The sequence below is a fragment of the Scatophagus argus genome, chromosome 1, assembly GCF_020382885.2.
Source record: "Scatophagus argus isolate fScaArg1 chromosome 1, fScaArg1.pri, whole genome shotgun sequence".
Taxonomy (NCBI): domain Eukaryota; kingdom Metazoa; phylum Chordata; class Actinopteri; family Scatophagidae; genus Scatophagus; species Scatophagus argus.
The window spans coordinates 4,086,999-4,105,755 of NC_058493.1; the positions used below are offsets into that span (position 1 = coordinate 4,086,999).

An 18,757-nucleotide genomic window follows, 5' to 3' on the forward strand; every position below is an offset into this window, starting at 1 on the left:
TGATAATGTTCTGCAGAGGACAAAATGAATGCTTCTAACATTCAAAACACTTTAAACCACCCACTAAGTCTCTAAACCCTGTGTTTTCACTATATTTTACAAATATGCACAAAAAGTTGTTAAATGAGTGATGTAGATTAAGATGAGGCGCCCAAGCTAAAAGGAGCCGCCGTACAGAAATTCCCTGTTCAGTAGGGTGTATATCCGGATCCAGTCTTCCTACAACATCTTTGTTCCACTGGGGTAAGCAAGAAGCCTTTACAAATTTAGCACACACACACACCTATATACACACATGAGAAAATACTTCCTGCTGTGCTGTCTTTTCATTGCGCTGGCCTTTCTTAATTCTCGCCTCATTATTGTATGTGTAATATGCAGTGGATGCAGTAGCTACCTAGTAAGGCCATGAAGCAGATACAGATGGCGAAGAGGGAGCTGAAGCTCAGGCCCACGTCTTCCCGGTAGATGGCCAGCGTTGTCTCGCAGTGGCGTCCCCTGTAACCCTCCGGGCAGTGGCAGGTGAATTTTGAGGGTGACTGAGCCACGCAGGTCCCCCGGTGACAAGGCTGTGTAGCACAGAGGGTGTAGACACAAGACTTTCTGGTCCCGTTAACACGGATCATGTGGCCAGGAGGACATCTGTTAAAGAAAGGATGGACAGGGACAACACAGGGAGGAGAAGGAAAGAGGAAAACAAATGAATTATAAATTACTTGTAAATTAAGATCATTATGTGCATGACACCACATCTGATTAGGTGAAATAATACCTAAGAGAAAATTTGTAATCACAAAAGCACTTACAGATGCATCAAAGAAAAGAAACTCAGGATCAGGGGTATTAAAACAAACCATATTTGGACATGGACATAAATATAGATAAACATATTTAAATATTCAATAAATTAAAGTATTTTCAGATGTCTAAATGTTTATTACTCTCCATTGATCAGTGATCTTAAACAGAAGCACACCTGAACAGAATGAAGTGAAGGAAATGAAAATGCTGACTGCAACAGTGGCAATAACTGGAATGATTTTATGCAGACAGGGGCACATTTTCTGCCTCACTTCAGAAAGCACCACTATAATTAAATGCTCATTTGGGTGTAACAGCTCAAACAAACATTTTATGAGCCCATTAATTCTGTAACCAATTCAATGTCTATGGAGCAGCTCGGGGCTGTACATTCTGATGACATCAGAGATGAGTTTTGCTTCTGGTCTCTGGAGATTTGTTTATGCTTGTAAATATTGACTCAACTTTACTGTGAAACTGAGCAACATTAAATTCAAAATGGCAAAGTAATTTATCTCAGAACTGCTCTTTTTCCAGAATAAAACTAGACAAGATACTAAATGGTTAACTTATTGTACCTTTGGCAAAACTAATCTGCTCTTGCACTTTATGCTAACTGGCAACATTTGGGATATCGAATGGAAAGTGCAAGCGTCTACCTCTGACATGCCGTCTTGTGATTATTTTATGGAGCAATGGCAGATAAGCGACATACTACATCTCATTATCTAACAGCAAGTGCACATGTGTACACTGCACTGGCGATGATGCACATTTTTCCTTTGTATTTGCAGTAATGTGTCATCCATACAGTAGAAGAAGGCGACCCTAAGACAAACTTACAGCTGATATAAGATATTAACAGGAGTTTTAATTTATTCCAGCTGGATTTCACCTGTTGATATCCCACTGTAACACTAGCTGCTGGAGTACTACCTCAATATGGTACATGTACATCAAAATTGCACATAACAGTGTTTTAGTAAATGTATTTAGTTACATTCCATCGCTGTTGCCGGTTGCAGTTCTTGTTCTTACATACCCTCAAATTGCAGATATGTATGTGAGGAGGTCCACATCAACTATCTGAACAAGTGCAACTATGGTCAAGTATAAACTCAGAGTAATAAAACAAACAAATGAAACAAAACAAAATATATCTTAAATATTCTACCGAACGCCATGTTTTTAAGAGCTACCCTTTGTTAAAACATTGGCAGTCTCCATTAAAACTGAATCACTTTGGCCACTCAGTCAAGGGGAGGCAGACTGTGTTTACACCAGTGAGTTTTGGGCCTCAAACACAGTGTTGATGATCATTGTTCTGCAGACATCAGACTTCTAATATGAAGATGCAGACCATATTATCAACACCTCCTCGTTGCTACTGTTTACATTCACCCAGATACAAATTCTAAAAAATGCACGACAGAATTATTTCTCAGGTGTATTGAAGCATATGCAAATAACTGTATATATTACTCTATTTCATTTTTCCTCACACACACAGGAGCAGTGGGCTGCCATATCAGGTGCCAGGGAACAGTTAGGGGTTAAGGTGCCTTGTGTCAACCATCAATAATGGAAGGGGGAAAGCACTGATCCCCCCTGGATTCAAAACGGTTCTCGAAACGTATGTATGTATATATTAACTTGAGTCCCCTCCATAGTACAGTTAGGCTGTGTGACTTCGATATTATGGAGGTATCAAACTGTTGCACTTGGAGGTCTGCTGCCAACACTAACACCAACTCTCTCTAATCACTTTCCAAGGTTCAGGTCAAGTGGTGAAAAGAAAACCAGACCAAATGAGCAAGCAGAGTGGGGAAGGAGAGTGAGACTGTGAGTGTGTACGAGTGTGTTTGTATGTGTGTGTGTGGTAGGCGATTGGGAGAAGTATGGGTGTTAAAAAACTGCAAGATGAGAGCCATACAAACCAAGAAATAGACGAGCAGAGTGCGAAAATGAGAGCCGTTTTAGAAAAAAAAATTAGCTGGTGGATGGATGATGTGGGTGAGTGGATCAGAGGAGTGGGGGAAAAAAGGGGAAGGCAAGATTAAAAGCCAGGAGGCTGCACAGACTGAATGGAGGCCGAAGTTTCCAGTGGCAGAAAAACTGCTGAGATGAGTGTCTGTGGCGAAAAGTACTTTGTGTTTCAGTCTGTGGCACAGCAAAGATCTGCTAGTTTGCTGTGGCTTTTCATTGGATGGCATTTCCTATTTCCTGCTGACAAACAAATACTGACGCACAATGTCATACAGTGGCGCAAGTGAAATGTTGATGAAGCAAAACTGTGAAACCCATCAGGGAAAATAATTAACTCCAATATTTTAGACATTTAGCTTAGTGACTGAGGAGATGGAGTTCACGTTCTTATTCGTTACCTTTTAACAACACACTGGCTCTTTTGGGATTTTAACTTTTAAAGTTTAGACTGCCTTGAAAAATACTCATTCACTCATTCATTTTGAATGAGGGCGCAGCGATAGTGTACTGGGTGTCTCATGGCAGGGTGCCTCTGGCAAAAAAAAGTGATCCTGGCTCAAGTTCTGTTGCAGGGTAGTCTAGTCCTCCCTCAAAGAGTATAAACCATTCCCACAGTGTCATAATGTTTGATAAGCTATAAAGGAATGATTCACCTAAAAATGAAAATTCAGTCACTACTCACCCCCATACTCAAGGAAAGTCAGGTGAAGTTTCTTAGTCCCCAAAACATTTCTGTCGCTTCATAGCGAAAAAAATAAACAACACAAAATGCTCTATATAACTTGTCTGAACAAGTTTAAATTTTCACTGTAGCCAAGATGCTAAAGCTGTTCCTCACACCCAGTCTGACTTGGCCCATTTAGCTCAGTGTTAACCTGCGACTTGCAAGCCTGTGTTACATCTTGTGTAGAGGTACACACATATGCATTTGAAATCGTGCACCCACTTCAGATGGAGTGACAAAAATGTTTTCATTTTAGGGGCCGTTTTGCTGTGAAACTCAGAGATGCTTTATGGGCTAAGAAGTCTAACTTGGCTTTCAGCAAGTAGATAATAACTGAATTTTGTTTCTTTAAAAACAGACTTCCTGGTTTCATCCTCATGCCAATAACCTCCAGCAACATACACACACACACACACACACACAGGGCAGCCTCCCTGGTATAAACATCCATGTTTATAATTTCCACTTTGTTGCAAATGAATTATTTGGTGTGTTTGAGGTTCATTTGGACAACTTTGCCTAAGTCTAGTGGATGGTTGCACCCGCAGACGTGTGCAGTAGCTGGTTAAATTGAATGTGTGATGTCATATGAAGCACTGTAGTGCTGACTTTGAAGCTGCACCACAGTACTTCTTCTCTTGTCAGACAGGCTGAAAGAGTTGCAGCACAGCGCTGATCTGAGTTCACATGACACCCTGCCCATGACTAAGAGGCTAAATGAGTTTACCTGCTCATTTGTTTTTCAAAGAGATGATTTCAATTTCAAAAGAAAACAAAATGAACACATCATTCATGTTGACCTTCAGCGAGTCTGGCAGTCTGAGATTGTCTGGCAGTCACCTCACATTTTTGTCTTTTCATCCTTTGGTTTTTAATCAAGAAACCAAACAACCTGGCACAATAAAATAAAGTTAATTCAGGTGTTGTATGTACAGTAACATCCAGAACCCTGAAAAGACAGTTAGCTGGGTGATCAAGGGAACACATGGAATTATTATAGTGAATATGTGATCTTTTATCAGAGCTGTAAACCTAACACTCTGAAGAGGGGTTCCACCAGCGTCAGCTTCCATATGTCACTGACACAATCACCTTCGGAAGGCTGAAGAGTTATTGCAATGATTTATTTGTGCACTTCTGTAAAGTTGTGTGGTCAGTAGAAAGTAGTTAATGAAACCAGGTCTGTGAATTATCCTGAGTAATCAGGTCAGGATTTCTGGAGAGAGTCATTGCTTCTGTGTATTTCAAATGTATTTTTTTTTTTTGCTGCTTTGAGCTTCTCTACCATTGCCATGATCTCCTTTTTTCCTGTCTCCCATTTTTGCATTATGGTATTATATAAGGGGAAAATGCAAGGCACACATGATCAGTTTAAGTTGATTTCAGGTTTGGTGATATGTGAGTTACAGTGCTCATCTTCCTGTATGAACTGAATGTAAGCACATCATCCGAAATGATCTTAAGACGTTCAAGTATAAATCTAAGAATATTTATGAAGCCCCAGCTTGGACTTTTTTCTCGTTGATTCTTCTTGGCTGATACAATTTCCTACTGACAGCCCAACCTCCTTATGCTTGTGTCAGAAAATGCTTCTTGTGCCATAAAGTGGTTGCCATGGAATCTGCACAGACATTTCATGAGCTTTAGAACAAACAGTCAGGAATACTCTTTGTTCTACAATTTTCCCTTTGTTTTCAAGTAGGTCAGGGCCAGATAATTTTAAAGCACAGTTATGTGTCTGTGAACAAAAATAATACCAAGGTCAAAAGCTGAACAATGGCTTCAAGGGTTGAATGAGTTCATTTAAATTCATATCTTCATGCCTTTGTGTCAAAATGATGCGTACGCATGTGGAACAATCAAGTGTGAATACGCTTGACTGTTCAGATGTATATGCGTTTGTGTGTTTACCTGCATTCGTGCACTCTCCACAAGTCAACACAGGTGAAGGGGGGGCTACATTGGTTCCTTTTGCAGGAGTCAGACGAGCACCCAAGGGAGAGACCTTGTACGCTGACCTGGGAAACCCCGTCTCGTGGTTGACTGTCCAGTGGCATGTAGCGACCATTCAGACGCACGTCCCTCATGCAGCCTGCAAGCAGAAAAATGGAGTTCAGTTTTTGTCAATTAGACAAGAGTTCTACCTCTCAAGCAATAGAGCCAAAAACCTCCTGAGGAGGTTGGTAACTGTTAACTTGCATTCAGTTAACATTTTATTCCCCATCCTTCACTACTGGAAACACACAGACAAGTGCACACAAACACATGCACCTTCATGTACACTTTCACTGCTACCATCTGTCGCATTTGTCTCTTTTGAAGGGACATACTTTTAAAGTTCATTTAATAAAAACATATGTGTTTTTTTACTGCCTGAGGTCCAACTGTCTACACTTCTCACTGTCTAACTCTGAGGAGCGTTCACACTCTCACTTTATGTCTGCATCTCTCCATAGTTCTGACCTCCTCTTCTCTCTGTTATCCTGCAGTATCTTGGTGTTTCATAGTTTCTATGTACTCCCTCAGGAGCTGTTTTTCTGTCCGAATCTTTATCTGCCAAGATTTAGGTTCAAACATGGATGTGTCTGCTTTCGTGCTTCTCTCTGTCTCTGTTCGATGAAGGTGAGGCATCAAACTGAAAGTTTACCAAACACTTGATGTCTTATGTACCAACCTAAATTAGAGTTAGATGCAAAAATCGCTGCTCTTCTCACATCTATGTGATTAACATGGAGTTACAAGGCAGTTAGTTTAGTTTAGTGTTGCCTAAACACTGGAAAATGACAAGTCTGCCTCTGTACAAAACCCAAAGTGTGAAAAGCACAATTAGTGTTCTTATGAGAGGTCATACGCCAGCCCAGATTATCCATGGTTGATGGTCCAAGCTTTGACTTCTAACAGACAGACAAGAGAACAGCAGCAATTTTCTCATCTCTCACCAAGAAAGCAAATAAAGTTGATTTCCAAAACTTTTGGAAACTATTTTTTATAACCCAACACAAGCTCTGTTACGAAAAATCCACACAAAAGATGAGGTGGGGGCTTCATCATGGGGACCACTGTTTGTTTACTGTTTTAAAGACACTAGGAATTATGTCTCCTTTGTGTCATTCTTGAGGGCATGGCTAATCTAATTTGAAGGACGTAAACGGATTGAGAACCAGGTAACAGAAGGCATAAGTGTGTTCAAACCCATTTACGATATTACAAAGTTGCAAGAGGCACAAAGAGTTGCCTAAAAGGGTTCTTGATGACTGGATTTCTTAAATGTTATTGAGACTACGATGCAGAATCTTATGTTCATTGTTGAGTCCAAAGTTAAGCGGGCAATTGACAGACTGTTGCACAGAGTTATATCTAAACAGACATTGCTTCTTGGAAGTAAAGATGTGTTTCTCCTTCTATTACCTCAGAGGGTCTAACCTCTTCTCCTTTCTCTCTCTCTGAAATAAATTTAATATTTTAGCTTCTGTGAAGTCATTTCTGTTGACTTTTACTTTCACATTTTGAAATTATTTTAAAATTTCAGCCACTGTACTATGTTGCTATCATCGGCGACAGCCAGAATTGATTTTAATTTTAATATTACTAAATAACACAATTCCCTGTCTGAGCTTCACAATGCACTGTCTAGTCGATGTTTAGTACATTTATTGTACCACTGTACAGCAGTCAACCTTGGGGAAACTGTAAACACATGAAAAAAGTGTAAACTTTTTATTACTAACACTCAAAAGCCTTTCCGCCCCCTCACCCAGCTCTGTGGATGGCCATCATCCCAGCTAACAATGAAGACGCCTTTTGGTGAATTTTTCATTAAACTGTCATATCAATCATTCATTAACACATTAAACATCACAATTCTCCTTTGTAAAGAGTGCGTATGAATGAATGAATGAAGACTGGCTATTTCTGGTAGCACTTTTCAAGAGAAATACTTGTTAAACTGTCTGACAAGTCCTGAACAGCACATCACCCTTTTCACTTTACCTCGTCACACATTCCCTCTCTATCTCTCTGTCTCTCTCTCCCTCACACACACACACACACACACACAGTCTACCCTAATATTTAATGATTGATGTAGTGGGGACTTGCATTTTGTCTCCATAAATAAGGCGAGTCCTCACAATGTGACTGTGTAAACAGATTTTTGTCATAGTGGAATAGAAAAGGACCCTCCAAAAGAGTGGGAAGCATAGCATTGTCTAAAATGTCTTGGTATGCTAAAGCACTGGAAGCAAGGGGCCAAGCCCAACCCCTGAAAAATAACCCCATCCCAGTTCTTTTGTCTATATAGTGTAATTTGTAATAAGTAAATATTATCTATTAAGTAAAGAAGTAACTATTATATTATTAAGGTCCCTGTAATAAGCATTAGTCAACAGGTAATAAGTTGTCATTAGATGCTTATTAACATTATGCGTTGATGAGGTGTAAACATTAACAGCATCATATGAGACATTTATTAGCAACTTATGAATTTCCAATAATTGTTTACGCGACACATAGGTGATCAAATTTTTTTTTTTCAATTTTTTTTCAATACATTTTCAAGAAATGGATTTATGTGTAATGCAACTGTTTTTAATCACAGTTTGTCAACTTGACAAGTTCCGTTGCTCATTCCACATGGAGGAGGTGCAAAAGGCAGATTTTACAATAATGTGCTTTGTTGACTGCTAATAACTGTATAATAAAGTGTGCAGTAATCCTACTACAGCACCAAAAAAGCTTATCAAACCTAAGAATGGCATGTTTGGAAAATTAGTAATTAGTAGCTTTTATTACCGCTCTTTATATAAACTGTTTAATGTTCTGTCAAGTTCTTAGAGTCTATCAATAAGTGTATAGAATGCCATAATTAGCACTTATACAGACCTAACAATGTTACTGAACATCTTACAAGATTTACCTATGAACTAACACTTATTCCAAAGACTTTAACATAAAGCATCAACTCATCACATACCCTGGAAGCTCTTGTTGATTCCAGAGGGGAAGGTGTTTCCCAGCATCACCACGGTAGGGTCAATGATGATTTCTCGGCTTCGGCCACGTGATCCTGCCACCTCCCGCTGCCCTCCGCCACCATCCAGTTGCAGTATCATCTCGTTGTCATGCCGATCGAGGAAGACCTCATGCCATTCGCCATTGTCGAGGCGATAGGTTGGCAAGGTTAGGTTGTAGTCCCCATCACCAAGATTGTAGAAAACACAGAGGAGGCCCTGGAAGATCTTCAATAGGAAATAGGAATAATTATTATTGTTAGGTTAACACATTTCAACTTTGGCTACTGGTATTTGGTCTGGCATTGGGAAAAAAAAAGAAAATCTCATTATGACCTATACTGAAGGCAGCCCTCACGTGGCGGTGCATTGCTTTGGGCAATGTTTTAGCTTTAATTTTAGGGAGCTATCATGCAATCAATTTTTATGCATAATCAATGGTCTCAAATCAAGAAAAAAAAAAAAAAAGTCTACAAGAATTCTATAAGCAATGGTCTCCAGTCCCCTAAATTCAACAGTTGCCAGTCGTCATTATTTCAATAGTACAATGCAGTAGTTCTAGAATATCTATAATATGTTTAGTATTTTTTGTCTCAGTCTGAGACAATAAACACAACATCATGGAAATAGATTGTGCTACACAATTTGTCTTTCAAAATGAAGCAACAGCAACAGTTACTTAACACGTGGGCTTTGTATAGAACTAAGTGTTTTAGAGGGTGCCATATGGCCAATTGTCTGAAGTAACTAACAGCACACTACCAATACTCACCATCAGAAAAATCATTTACCATAATGGATTTTTACATCAAACTGCACCAGACATATTTCCATAAGACTGCAGGCTTGGCTGTTGACCAAAACAAACCTGTAAGCCCAGCCCACTTTGGCCTTGCATGGTCAATGATATTGTTTTTTGTGCACAAGTACAAGGCCCAGCACTGTGATACAACAGTACTAACGTAAAGTGCATCACACAGCTCGACCTGTTCTGCTTGAACTATACATGTGCACTGCTACAAATTGATAACTGTAGTATAAGAAGACAATAGTGCAAAATACAGAAACTTGCTGGAATAATTTTGAAGGTAAACACAGAATTAAAACATTGCTACAGTGTTTCTGTGAATTCTCAAATGCTGGTCTTCATTTACCTCAGCAGAAGAAAGGACCAGACATGATTGTCTGCCAGCTGTCTCTCAGCAGAATGCAGCTGAACTATATTTTGATTTTGGTGCTTCAAGCTTCATTATACACAAATCTCCTCTTTAACAATTTTCATTAAAACCAATTTCTTTCCGTACAACAACTGCCATCTATCTCTCTTTAAACATAAAGATGTACTGAATGTGTCAAATGCATTTTTGATGTTTTGAGGGGCACAAACCAAATTACATCCAGCTTCTTTGTTGTAGGACAAAGCAGCACAGATTATGAACCCTCAGCTAATCATAAAGATCAATGTGGAAAGATCACGCTGAGGGTAAAGGGGGAAATATGTTAAAAATGACCAGAGTCCAAGTCTCAGGATTTAAAGCTGATGGGGATCAGGAAAGAGAAAAAAAAATCACTTGGTTGGTAAAAGTCTAACTCTACAAGGACATCGTATTGAGGAAAAGTGTCTTATGAGGCACTGATGTGAGGACAGGATAGAAAGTGAGACAGGGAAAAAGAGAGAGGGAGAATTTATAAATGACAAGTGAGAATGAGGGACAAAAACACTTTTTTCATGTTTACACAAATCAGATCCTGAGATGAAAAGGGTTGCATTACGGCTTAGTTGCAATGCACACTCACAAAGCAATATTAAACCTGTGTTTCTTTCTTTTTGTGTGCGTTTGGGGTGTGTAAGAGAGAGAAAGAGAGAGAGAGAGAGACAGAAAGAGAGAGAGAATAAGTCCGAAGGCCGTTTTAAGACTGATAGAGTGTTGGGTGGGTCGTCCTCATTTCAATTTCAAACTGTTTCCTCCAAGTGTCCCACTGAGCATAATTTTCTCCCCTCCATCTCCCTCTGCCACTGCTGCCACGTAAACAGAGGACTGAGATGAGATGAGACGGGCAGAGAAAGAGAGAGAGAGAGAGAGAGAGAGAGAGAGAGAGATGTGAGGAGAAAGGAGAAGTGGGTGGCTACCATTATGCTCCCACTCCTTCTCCAAATAATAAAGATACTTTTTTTGGAGGAGAACTTAGCCAAAAAAAGGCAGACCAACCATCACTTGTCAACACTCTCTGTTACCTCTCCACCAATTTCCCAGTCTTTTTCTTCATTACTCTTGCAATATCAAGTTTTTCTTCTCCACCCACCCTTCCATTTTCCATCTCAGTCTCTTTTCTCCCCTCAAAGCAGCCTGGTAAAGTGCTGAACAGCTACAAGGTTGTTTAGTTGGGGAACTGTGACTCATTTCAAGGCTCTGTGATGAAGTATTAATTATATTTAAGATCCACTGGGGCAGTGCTTTTTAACCAGATGCACTCACAGCCACCTGATTTTACCCCCAATTAAAGCTGAACGGAGCAGAGCAATTTGGCTCCTGTTTCACTCCCTGGGTGGCGTGTGAGTGAATGTTTCAATGGTGTGTGTGTGTGTGTATCTTTGCAGGAATGTCATACACTAGGTGTGTATGAAAGTGTGTGATTTCATTTTTCAGTAAACAGTCCCACTGCAGGGACAGTGTGGTTCCCCCAGATGCTTCCTGTGACAGACTGCCCTCAATGCTGCAGTACTTTGGAGGTGCAAACGTGCCGATGATGTGTTAATCTTCTTCTCATGATTAAATAATGGTGGGCAAATGCAAGGTTATGTGCATATATGACTGGCGTATGCATTTTACTTCACCTAAAATTATACTGGGAAATGAAACCAAACTCTGTACTCATTACTAGCAATACTTGTGTTACTCACTCTCCGCACCTCTAGAGGTTTGACCTGCAGTCAACTGACTTATTGATTTGGTCACAAAATATACCATAGAGTTGGCATTGAATTGTTATTGGCCTAAAGGCACATGAGGGTAATTTATTTATTTATATCTCAATGTCAACCTGAAGCATTACAAGAGGTCTTTGGTAAAGAAAAAATTTCCATAATATGTAAATAATTTCCTAGGATTCTAGATTTCTTGGTAAGAACTATGTACTTACGTGCCTATTACAGAAAAAGTCCATAAGTACACTAAGTACACATTTAATTATTTCCTTCATTATTGGAAACTTTATTCTCCATTTCTTGCATGTTCAGTTGACCTGCTGTGCACTGGCAACTTGTTTCCTGTATCATCAATATATTTGTTTGTCATTTTGCAATGAAGACAATCTGTAAAAAACAAATGAATAAGAATGAATAATAAAGGTTTTGTGCTTGGACCAATAACATTCACCCTACATACACTCCCCATTGGTGACATTATTATGAAACACTCAATACATTTTCACTGTTACGCAGATGACACACAACTATATTGAATGAAACCAGGTGAAGTCAATCAGGTAACTTCAGGCATGCTTTAAAGACATAACCTGGATGACTTGCAATTTTCTACTTCTAAATTCAGACAAAACTGAAGTTATTGTGTATTGTGCTTGGCCCTAAACATCTTAGAAACAAATTATTTAGTGATATAGCTGCCTTGGATGACATTACCTTGGCGTTCAGTCCCACGGTAAGAAAGTTATTTTTGATCAGGATGGCCTTTAACTCACACATTGTACGTGTACTGACAAAAACTCACATTAGAGAGTATATTTCTCCTGTATTGGTTTCACTACAGTGGCTCCCTGTTAAATTCAGAATATACTTTAAAATTCTCCTCCTCACATACAAAGGCCTAAATAGTCAAGTGAAGTCTTGTCTTAAAGTACTTTCATAGTACTTTATTATCCAATTACAATACATCTACGCTCCCAGGATGCAGGGTTACTTGTGGTTCCTGGAGTCAGCAAAAGTAGAACAGCAACCAGGGCCTTTAGCTATCAAGCTCCCTTATGGAATCATCTCTCAGCTTCAGTCCAGGAGGCAGACACCCTCTCTACATTCAAGAGTAGACTTAAAACTTTTCTTTTTGATAAAGCTTATAGTTGGGGCTGACCTAGACTGGTGCCTAGTTATGCTGCTACAGACTTGGACTGCATATGCATGTCCCACCAATGCATTATCATGTCATTAAATTGACTTCTTCCCTGATGTCTTTGTGCTTTCTTGTTTCTCGGGTTCCCATGAGTCATGCCTGGACCTCCTGCTTTGGTCCTGCTTGACACCGACAAATATAACAGACCATTTATTATATATCTATTTCTACTACTATTACTATTAATACTACAACTACTGTCAAAATCATTATTGTTCATACTGTTCCACACACACACACACACACTGTCTTGCCCTCTCTCTCTCTCTATCTCACAACACAACCGGTCAAGGCAGATGGAAGCCCACATTGTGTCGGGGTCTGCTCTGAGGTTTCTACCTTAGAAAAGGAAGTTTTTCCTTGCCACAGTTTCTGACTTTTACTTTACAAGATGTGTTTAAGTCCAGTGGATGGCTGCCTCAGTGTGCTTGGTATGCATTGTTTTGTCTTATTTAGCTTCATTATTTAGTTTTACTACAGTACCTGGGGATGTTTCACCAAAGAAAAGATCATGAACCTTAGGGGGGGAAAAAAACTTTGAGAGATTTTTTTCCTCTTTTCTTGCCTCATCAGTAGAATTATTGGACATTCTGCTCAAAGGTGGCCCCAGCTTTGGGGAAGGAAATGTGTCAGTGCACTTGTGCGACTCCAGTGGTGTGAATTTCACACAAAGTTACCATGAATATTTTTCTCTCTCTTTCTGTTTCTTTCTCCTTCTCTCTCTGTCTTCTGTTCTCTTCAATGTGATCAATATGCAACAATCTAAAATTTCCTTGATTTTGAATTCAAGAGGGTCTCAAAGGACCATGTCTGTTGGGACCAGCAGAAGTGGATGTGGATGTATATGATATGTATCGGGTTGGAATAAGGAGTTATGATCTTTTTGCATGCTTGTCCTTGTCACCTTGCACCCCTGCAATATCCCACTTTTTCCCACTTTGGCATCACAACTTACAATGTTATTAGGTACTCCAGTAAAATTGAATGCAATCCAATTCATCTGTACCACTACCACTTTAATTATGCCTTTAAATATGGTTAAAAAAGAAACATCTCTCATTATAATCTATTGCAATACAACATCTTTCACTATGACCTTGATAGTAAACATAACAGCACTAACCCATTTCCATGTCAATAAAACTAAAGTTAATGAAGCTGTTGTACTGATTCCAATAGATTGTACAGGTGTTCCTAATAAAGTAACCACTGAGTGTAGAGTAATTGTATTTACATTGCCTCATTCTCTTTGTGATATGGTGAGGTGGGTGTAGTTCTTATAGAGCTGGACTTATATCCAGGTAACTTCTACTTCGCCTTGGAAACCTTGAGACAACTGCCATGGAATAGCTATAATTATGTTCATTCACTCACTGTGACAGACAGCAAGAATCCCAGGGCACAGATGTTTTGCAGTGGAAATGACTGTCTTTGATGAGTGTTACTGAGAGGAAAGAAACTACTTTTTTGCAACTTCTTTAATGTTGTCATTACTATCAACAATCCCCAACAGCATCAGAGAAAACACAAACAGCCCACTCTAACCAGTCACAGTTCTTATGGGCCATGTCTGGGATCCCAGTAACTGCTGTGGCACTGGTGTGTAATGAAAAGGCGCGTGTTGGCCTTTGGCGTAGCCCATGGTGTTGCAATGGCAGCTATGTGCATCAACTCTGCAACGATGCTGAAATCCTTAATGAATAAATGTAAATTCAGCTAAAGGCAACCTAACCAGCCACTTGAAGCTGCTAGTGCAGCAACAAGGGAGTGATCCCTTGTTGGCTTCCAGCTTGTGAATACTGCTAGTTATTGCAAATGCACTGTGGTTCTGTTGGGTAAGAATTTGCACATGCACCAACTTGGCAGACTATGATTGTCTTACTTATAATTTGTTGTCACTGTGTTTATACTACATGTTTAATTCGTTTGATCACTGAGTGTAGCGGCCAAAATATAGAGCACTCTCATGTGAAATAATGGCCTGGAAGAAAACCAAGTTCGTTCGTTTGCAATATGCAGCATCATAATGTTGTCTAGGTTTGCATGTGCCATTAAAATTTATTAATCTACTTTGTGAAATATATGGTGAAGTCCAACTTAATCCCAGAAAAGTGAAATAGAAATAAAGTCAACACCAGACAAGCAATTTTCCAGCTAAATGTTCAAGATGTAAAACTGTAACTGATGCTTAATTATGCATCGTTTCTACTATCACCTCCACTGAATCTAATAAATTTGTGACCAATAATAATCTTCATTTTGTAATTTTAATAATGCTCTTCAATGTTGACTATAGTATCTAATAACGGAGTTTCTTGTGTATTAATTAATCTATTAATTTCTTGCCTGTTACTTTTATTATAGAAAAGATGCAGAAGGAGAAGATATACAGGTATTCCAGCTAACATCACAGTTTTCTGGGGTAATCTGAGTAGGTTTAGACATATAGTCCAAACTGAATTGATATTGGAGCTAATCAGTGAAAATTCAACATAGTGAATTTCTGTTATGGGTTACAATTCTTGCCAACATGAATCTTAAGTTAAATTTTACCTCTTTCTCTTATTACAGTTTCAGTTAATAGACTTCCTTTATTTCCTAGACTGACTGTGAAGTGCCCTAAATGAAAGGCACAAACTTTTTGTTTTCAGCGAGAGTAGTATTAAAAATGAGAAAGTCATTAGGACAAAACCAAAAAGGAGAACCCTAGTTATTTGTTATTTTAAATTTTGAACCTTGATCTGTGGAGTTGAGAGAACGCCAGGCTTGTGTTTGAATGATGAGAACACTTCTGATTATTCACCCGATTGACAGCATTGCTCTTGGTGTCCCCATCTGTCAGAGAGCACACCGTGAGTGGTTGATATGTAAATGAAATGAAAAAGAGTTAGATCTTAGTTAAATGTATGAGAAAGCTATTATAAATTAATGGATACTCTGGGTTTAAGTGGTGACATACCAAATGTAAGTCAAGAGAAAACTATTCATGTCAATTCAATTTACCGTACAAAGGTAAGCCAGCAGAATCTGACTCGGGTACAGACAGCACAGACCCCTCCACACCGCACAAAGACAGACAAGAATCACACAGTCACAATCTGATTAGCTATCACAGTACACACAGCACAACTGGTACATACAGACTGTAGTGCTTCCCAAAGGTTAACAGCTGGAAAAGGAGCTGGGCTTGGTGAATGGGGTCTGAAATGATTTCATGTTCTCCTTTTACAGTATGTGTTGGTACAGGTATTCTGTTGTTGGAAGTGAGTTGCTATGATTTTGGATGACAATCTGCTGGATCTGCATATGAGTATGGCTGTCTGAACTGTTGTGCCAGACTATTCACAGGATGCAGATATGTTTCTCATCATTAGTAGGTAGCAGAACTCTAGAGTGTGTCTTATGCTAAAATTATAAAGTAGAAAATATATAATAAGGCCTGGACTGACGTGATGTCTGTGAAATTACCATTGTTAGTTTTACTTTCCTTTTCTCAGCTGTCACTAAATCTGTCACAGCATGAGCAGCATGAGTTTTGCTTCACATATTGTTTCTTGTGTCTTGAAATTTTCTGAAGGAATGTACACTGTTCTTCCAAAAGACATTCTCTCATGTTTTCTCATGTGTTTTGATGATGATGTTGCAGTATCTCTAAGAGGTTCAGTTTGGTGGAGATCTGGTGACTGTGAATGTCATAGTATATGCTGATTCACGTCAATTTTGCAGTCATCATCAAACATTTCAGAGAGAATGTGAGCCCTGTATGAAAGCACCTGCCTTCTTTTTCTCAACTCATTTATTCAGAATTCAGGTCAAACAATGGTTTCTATGAACAATGTAGATCTTTGTGTAGTGGGAGAATTTTTAACTGTACAAACTAAACTAAACTAAACTAAATATTTGGTCGGAATTACTTTGCACCAGCAACATATGTCTGCATGTATGATGCAGTATGTTCAACAGAATCAATCAGAATATCACATCCTACACTTAAGACCAAAACAGCCCACTAATGATGAACTTCTGCTGATAAATCAATAATTAATCAAGGCAAAAGAAACACCTTACAAATCGATGCAGCAAAATGCCCCCATTTAGGAGAATTTTATATGCATCTATTTTTATGAGAAGAACTCCTCCTCATAAGGAGTGCAACGGCAGAACGTACAGACAAAAGATCTTGCAGTCAGTATGGGTGGGGTGGGTGGGGTAGTTTAGAACAAATGCAATACGTTTCACTAACCATGTAACTGGAATGCAAGTCACACACAAACAGCAGAAAGAAAGAGCTCCTCACATTGTGAGTGTGCAGCCAGTCAAGAGTAACGCATACTAATTTCTTCCTCTGATTAAAAGCAAACAGAACTATTAGAGAGCGAAATATAATCCTGGGAGGCTACATGGTTATATTTCTATCAAAGAACACTGCATGGTTTCCACTGTTTCACTGACAGGGAAGCTACTTCATAAGATTACACCCATTTTCATGCTTCTGCACCCAGGAATAAATGCATTCTTTATGGTGGATAAATGATGTGAACCCACTCCCCATGTGGCTGTGCTGAGGGAACAGTATGACATTTAAAAGGAAATGTAGGAATGGGTGAATATGATGTAGAGACAGATGGATGATGGGTGGGGGATCAGAGGAGAGGCTGTTCTATAACAGCAGCTGCAGTATGGATAATCATTATCATTTTAGACAGCAATGTTCGATCACTATCTTTGATCGCGGCGTGGTGTGAGAACAGCAAGAGGGAAGGACAGAGAAGGTACTGCATGATGCAACAAAGTAAGTCAGGGCAGAGTGAGGCTGGCAGGTAAACAGATATGAGAGAGAAAGTAATTCAAGTGATAGTGGAGCAACCAGAGGAAAAGAAGAGTAGGACAAATGAAGCCTTCAAGACAAATAACCAAATAACACTTTCAGTGTCAATCAGTCAAAGTCTTTTTTACTGATAACACACCTTTTAAGAACCACTATTTTCTTAAACAATAAATTTAGACAATACATCGTATCAAGAGTACATATTTATGGTACATTAGATTACTGAATGTAATATTTTAAAGGATAATGAAAGTAAAATGCATTTTTAATGTTCAAAATGCTTCAAAGGATAATTTAACGTTTTGGAAATACACCAGTGTGCTGTGATTTCAAGAGCAACATTAGGACATCAGTATCACGTATGATCAATAGTTCATGTCTGTACATGAAGAGTGTACAGTACTGGACAGCCAGAGCTGGGGTAAGGATATGTTCAACCTCAGAGGAAAAAGTTAGCCTTCTGGTTTTGCTATGGCTGCATCATAGTCAATGAACACAGGTATCCATGTACGTTCACACTTAAATGCCCTGCTTCAAGAATTCATGTTGTTCTTCTAAAAATGGAATGGCCAAGTAAAAATAACGGAAAACACGTGAGACACTGGACATTTGTAACAGGTTGTAGTTTGAAAGGACAACGCATTCTTGTGAATTTTGATTATCTGAGAGAAAGAGACTGTTTCTTTGCGTGATAGAAGGAAAAGAGAACACTGAAAACTGCAAAAAATGACTACATTTGTTTTGCACACAGGTGAGACACACCAAAACGATGTTCTACAAAGAAAATAAAGGACAATGATTTCACACAATGTTCCATCGCAGTCCACACACACATGTGTAGACACAAACACGCACACAGAAGTCTTACCTCTAGTCGTATGTATTCACTCTGCTCCTTGGAGATCAGATTTAGGATGGTGCTGCTGTGTTTACGGGTTCGAACGAGGACTTGAAACCATGTCATCCGGGCCGGCAGCAGAGATGCCAACTGGTAATGCACGTGACTGTGCCCATCAAAGGAATACTCTGGGACCTCTGGTGTTCATACACACAAACACACAAATCAGTCAGATAGTGTTATGATGAAGAATAAACACAATTAAAGTTTTAAATGTAACATTTTATCCAATTATGCTTCACTCAAGAGGGAAGGGACCTTAAGTTACTTCAACTAAATCAGTTTCACAAGTCCCTAAATCCCTCCCTCATGCAGAGAGTGGTGACAGGACAAAATATGCAAAATACACAAGACAGAATTATGTATGTGTGGTTTAGCTTGGGTTAT

At 39.1% G+C, this 18,757-nt stretch overlaps 1 protein-coding gene across 1 annotated transcript in view; it reads right to left on the minus strand.

Moving 5' to 3' along the window:
- The window catches only part of si:ch211-186j3.6 (neural-cadherin), a 250,361-nt gene that overhangs the window by 15,775 nt on the left and 215,829 nt on the right, over window positions 1–18,757 (minus strand). Inside the window, exons 32-35 of the mRNA XM_046396664.1 lie at window positions 18,341–18,507; window positions 8,484–8,748; window positions 5,423–5,603; window positions 398–642 (exon numbers count right to left, since the gene is read on the minus strand). Of these exons, the coding sequence (XP_046252620.1) occupies window positions 398–642; window positions 5,423–5,603; window positions 8,484–8,748; window positions 18,341–18,507 (858 nt within the window). The remainder of the gene's footprint in view (window positions 1–397; window positions 643–5,422; window positions 5,604–8,483; window positions 8,749–18,340; window positions 18,508–18,757) is intronic.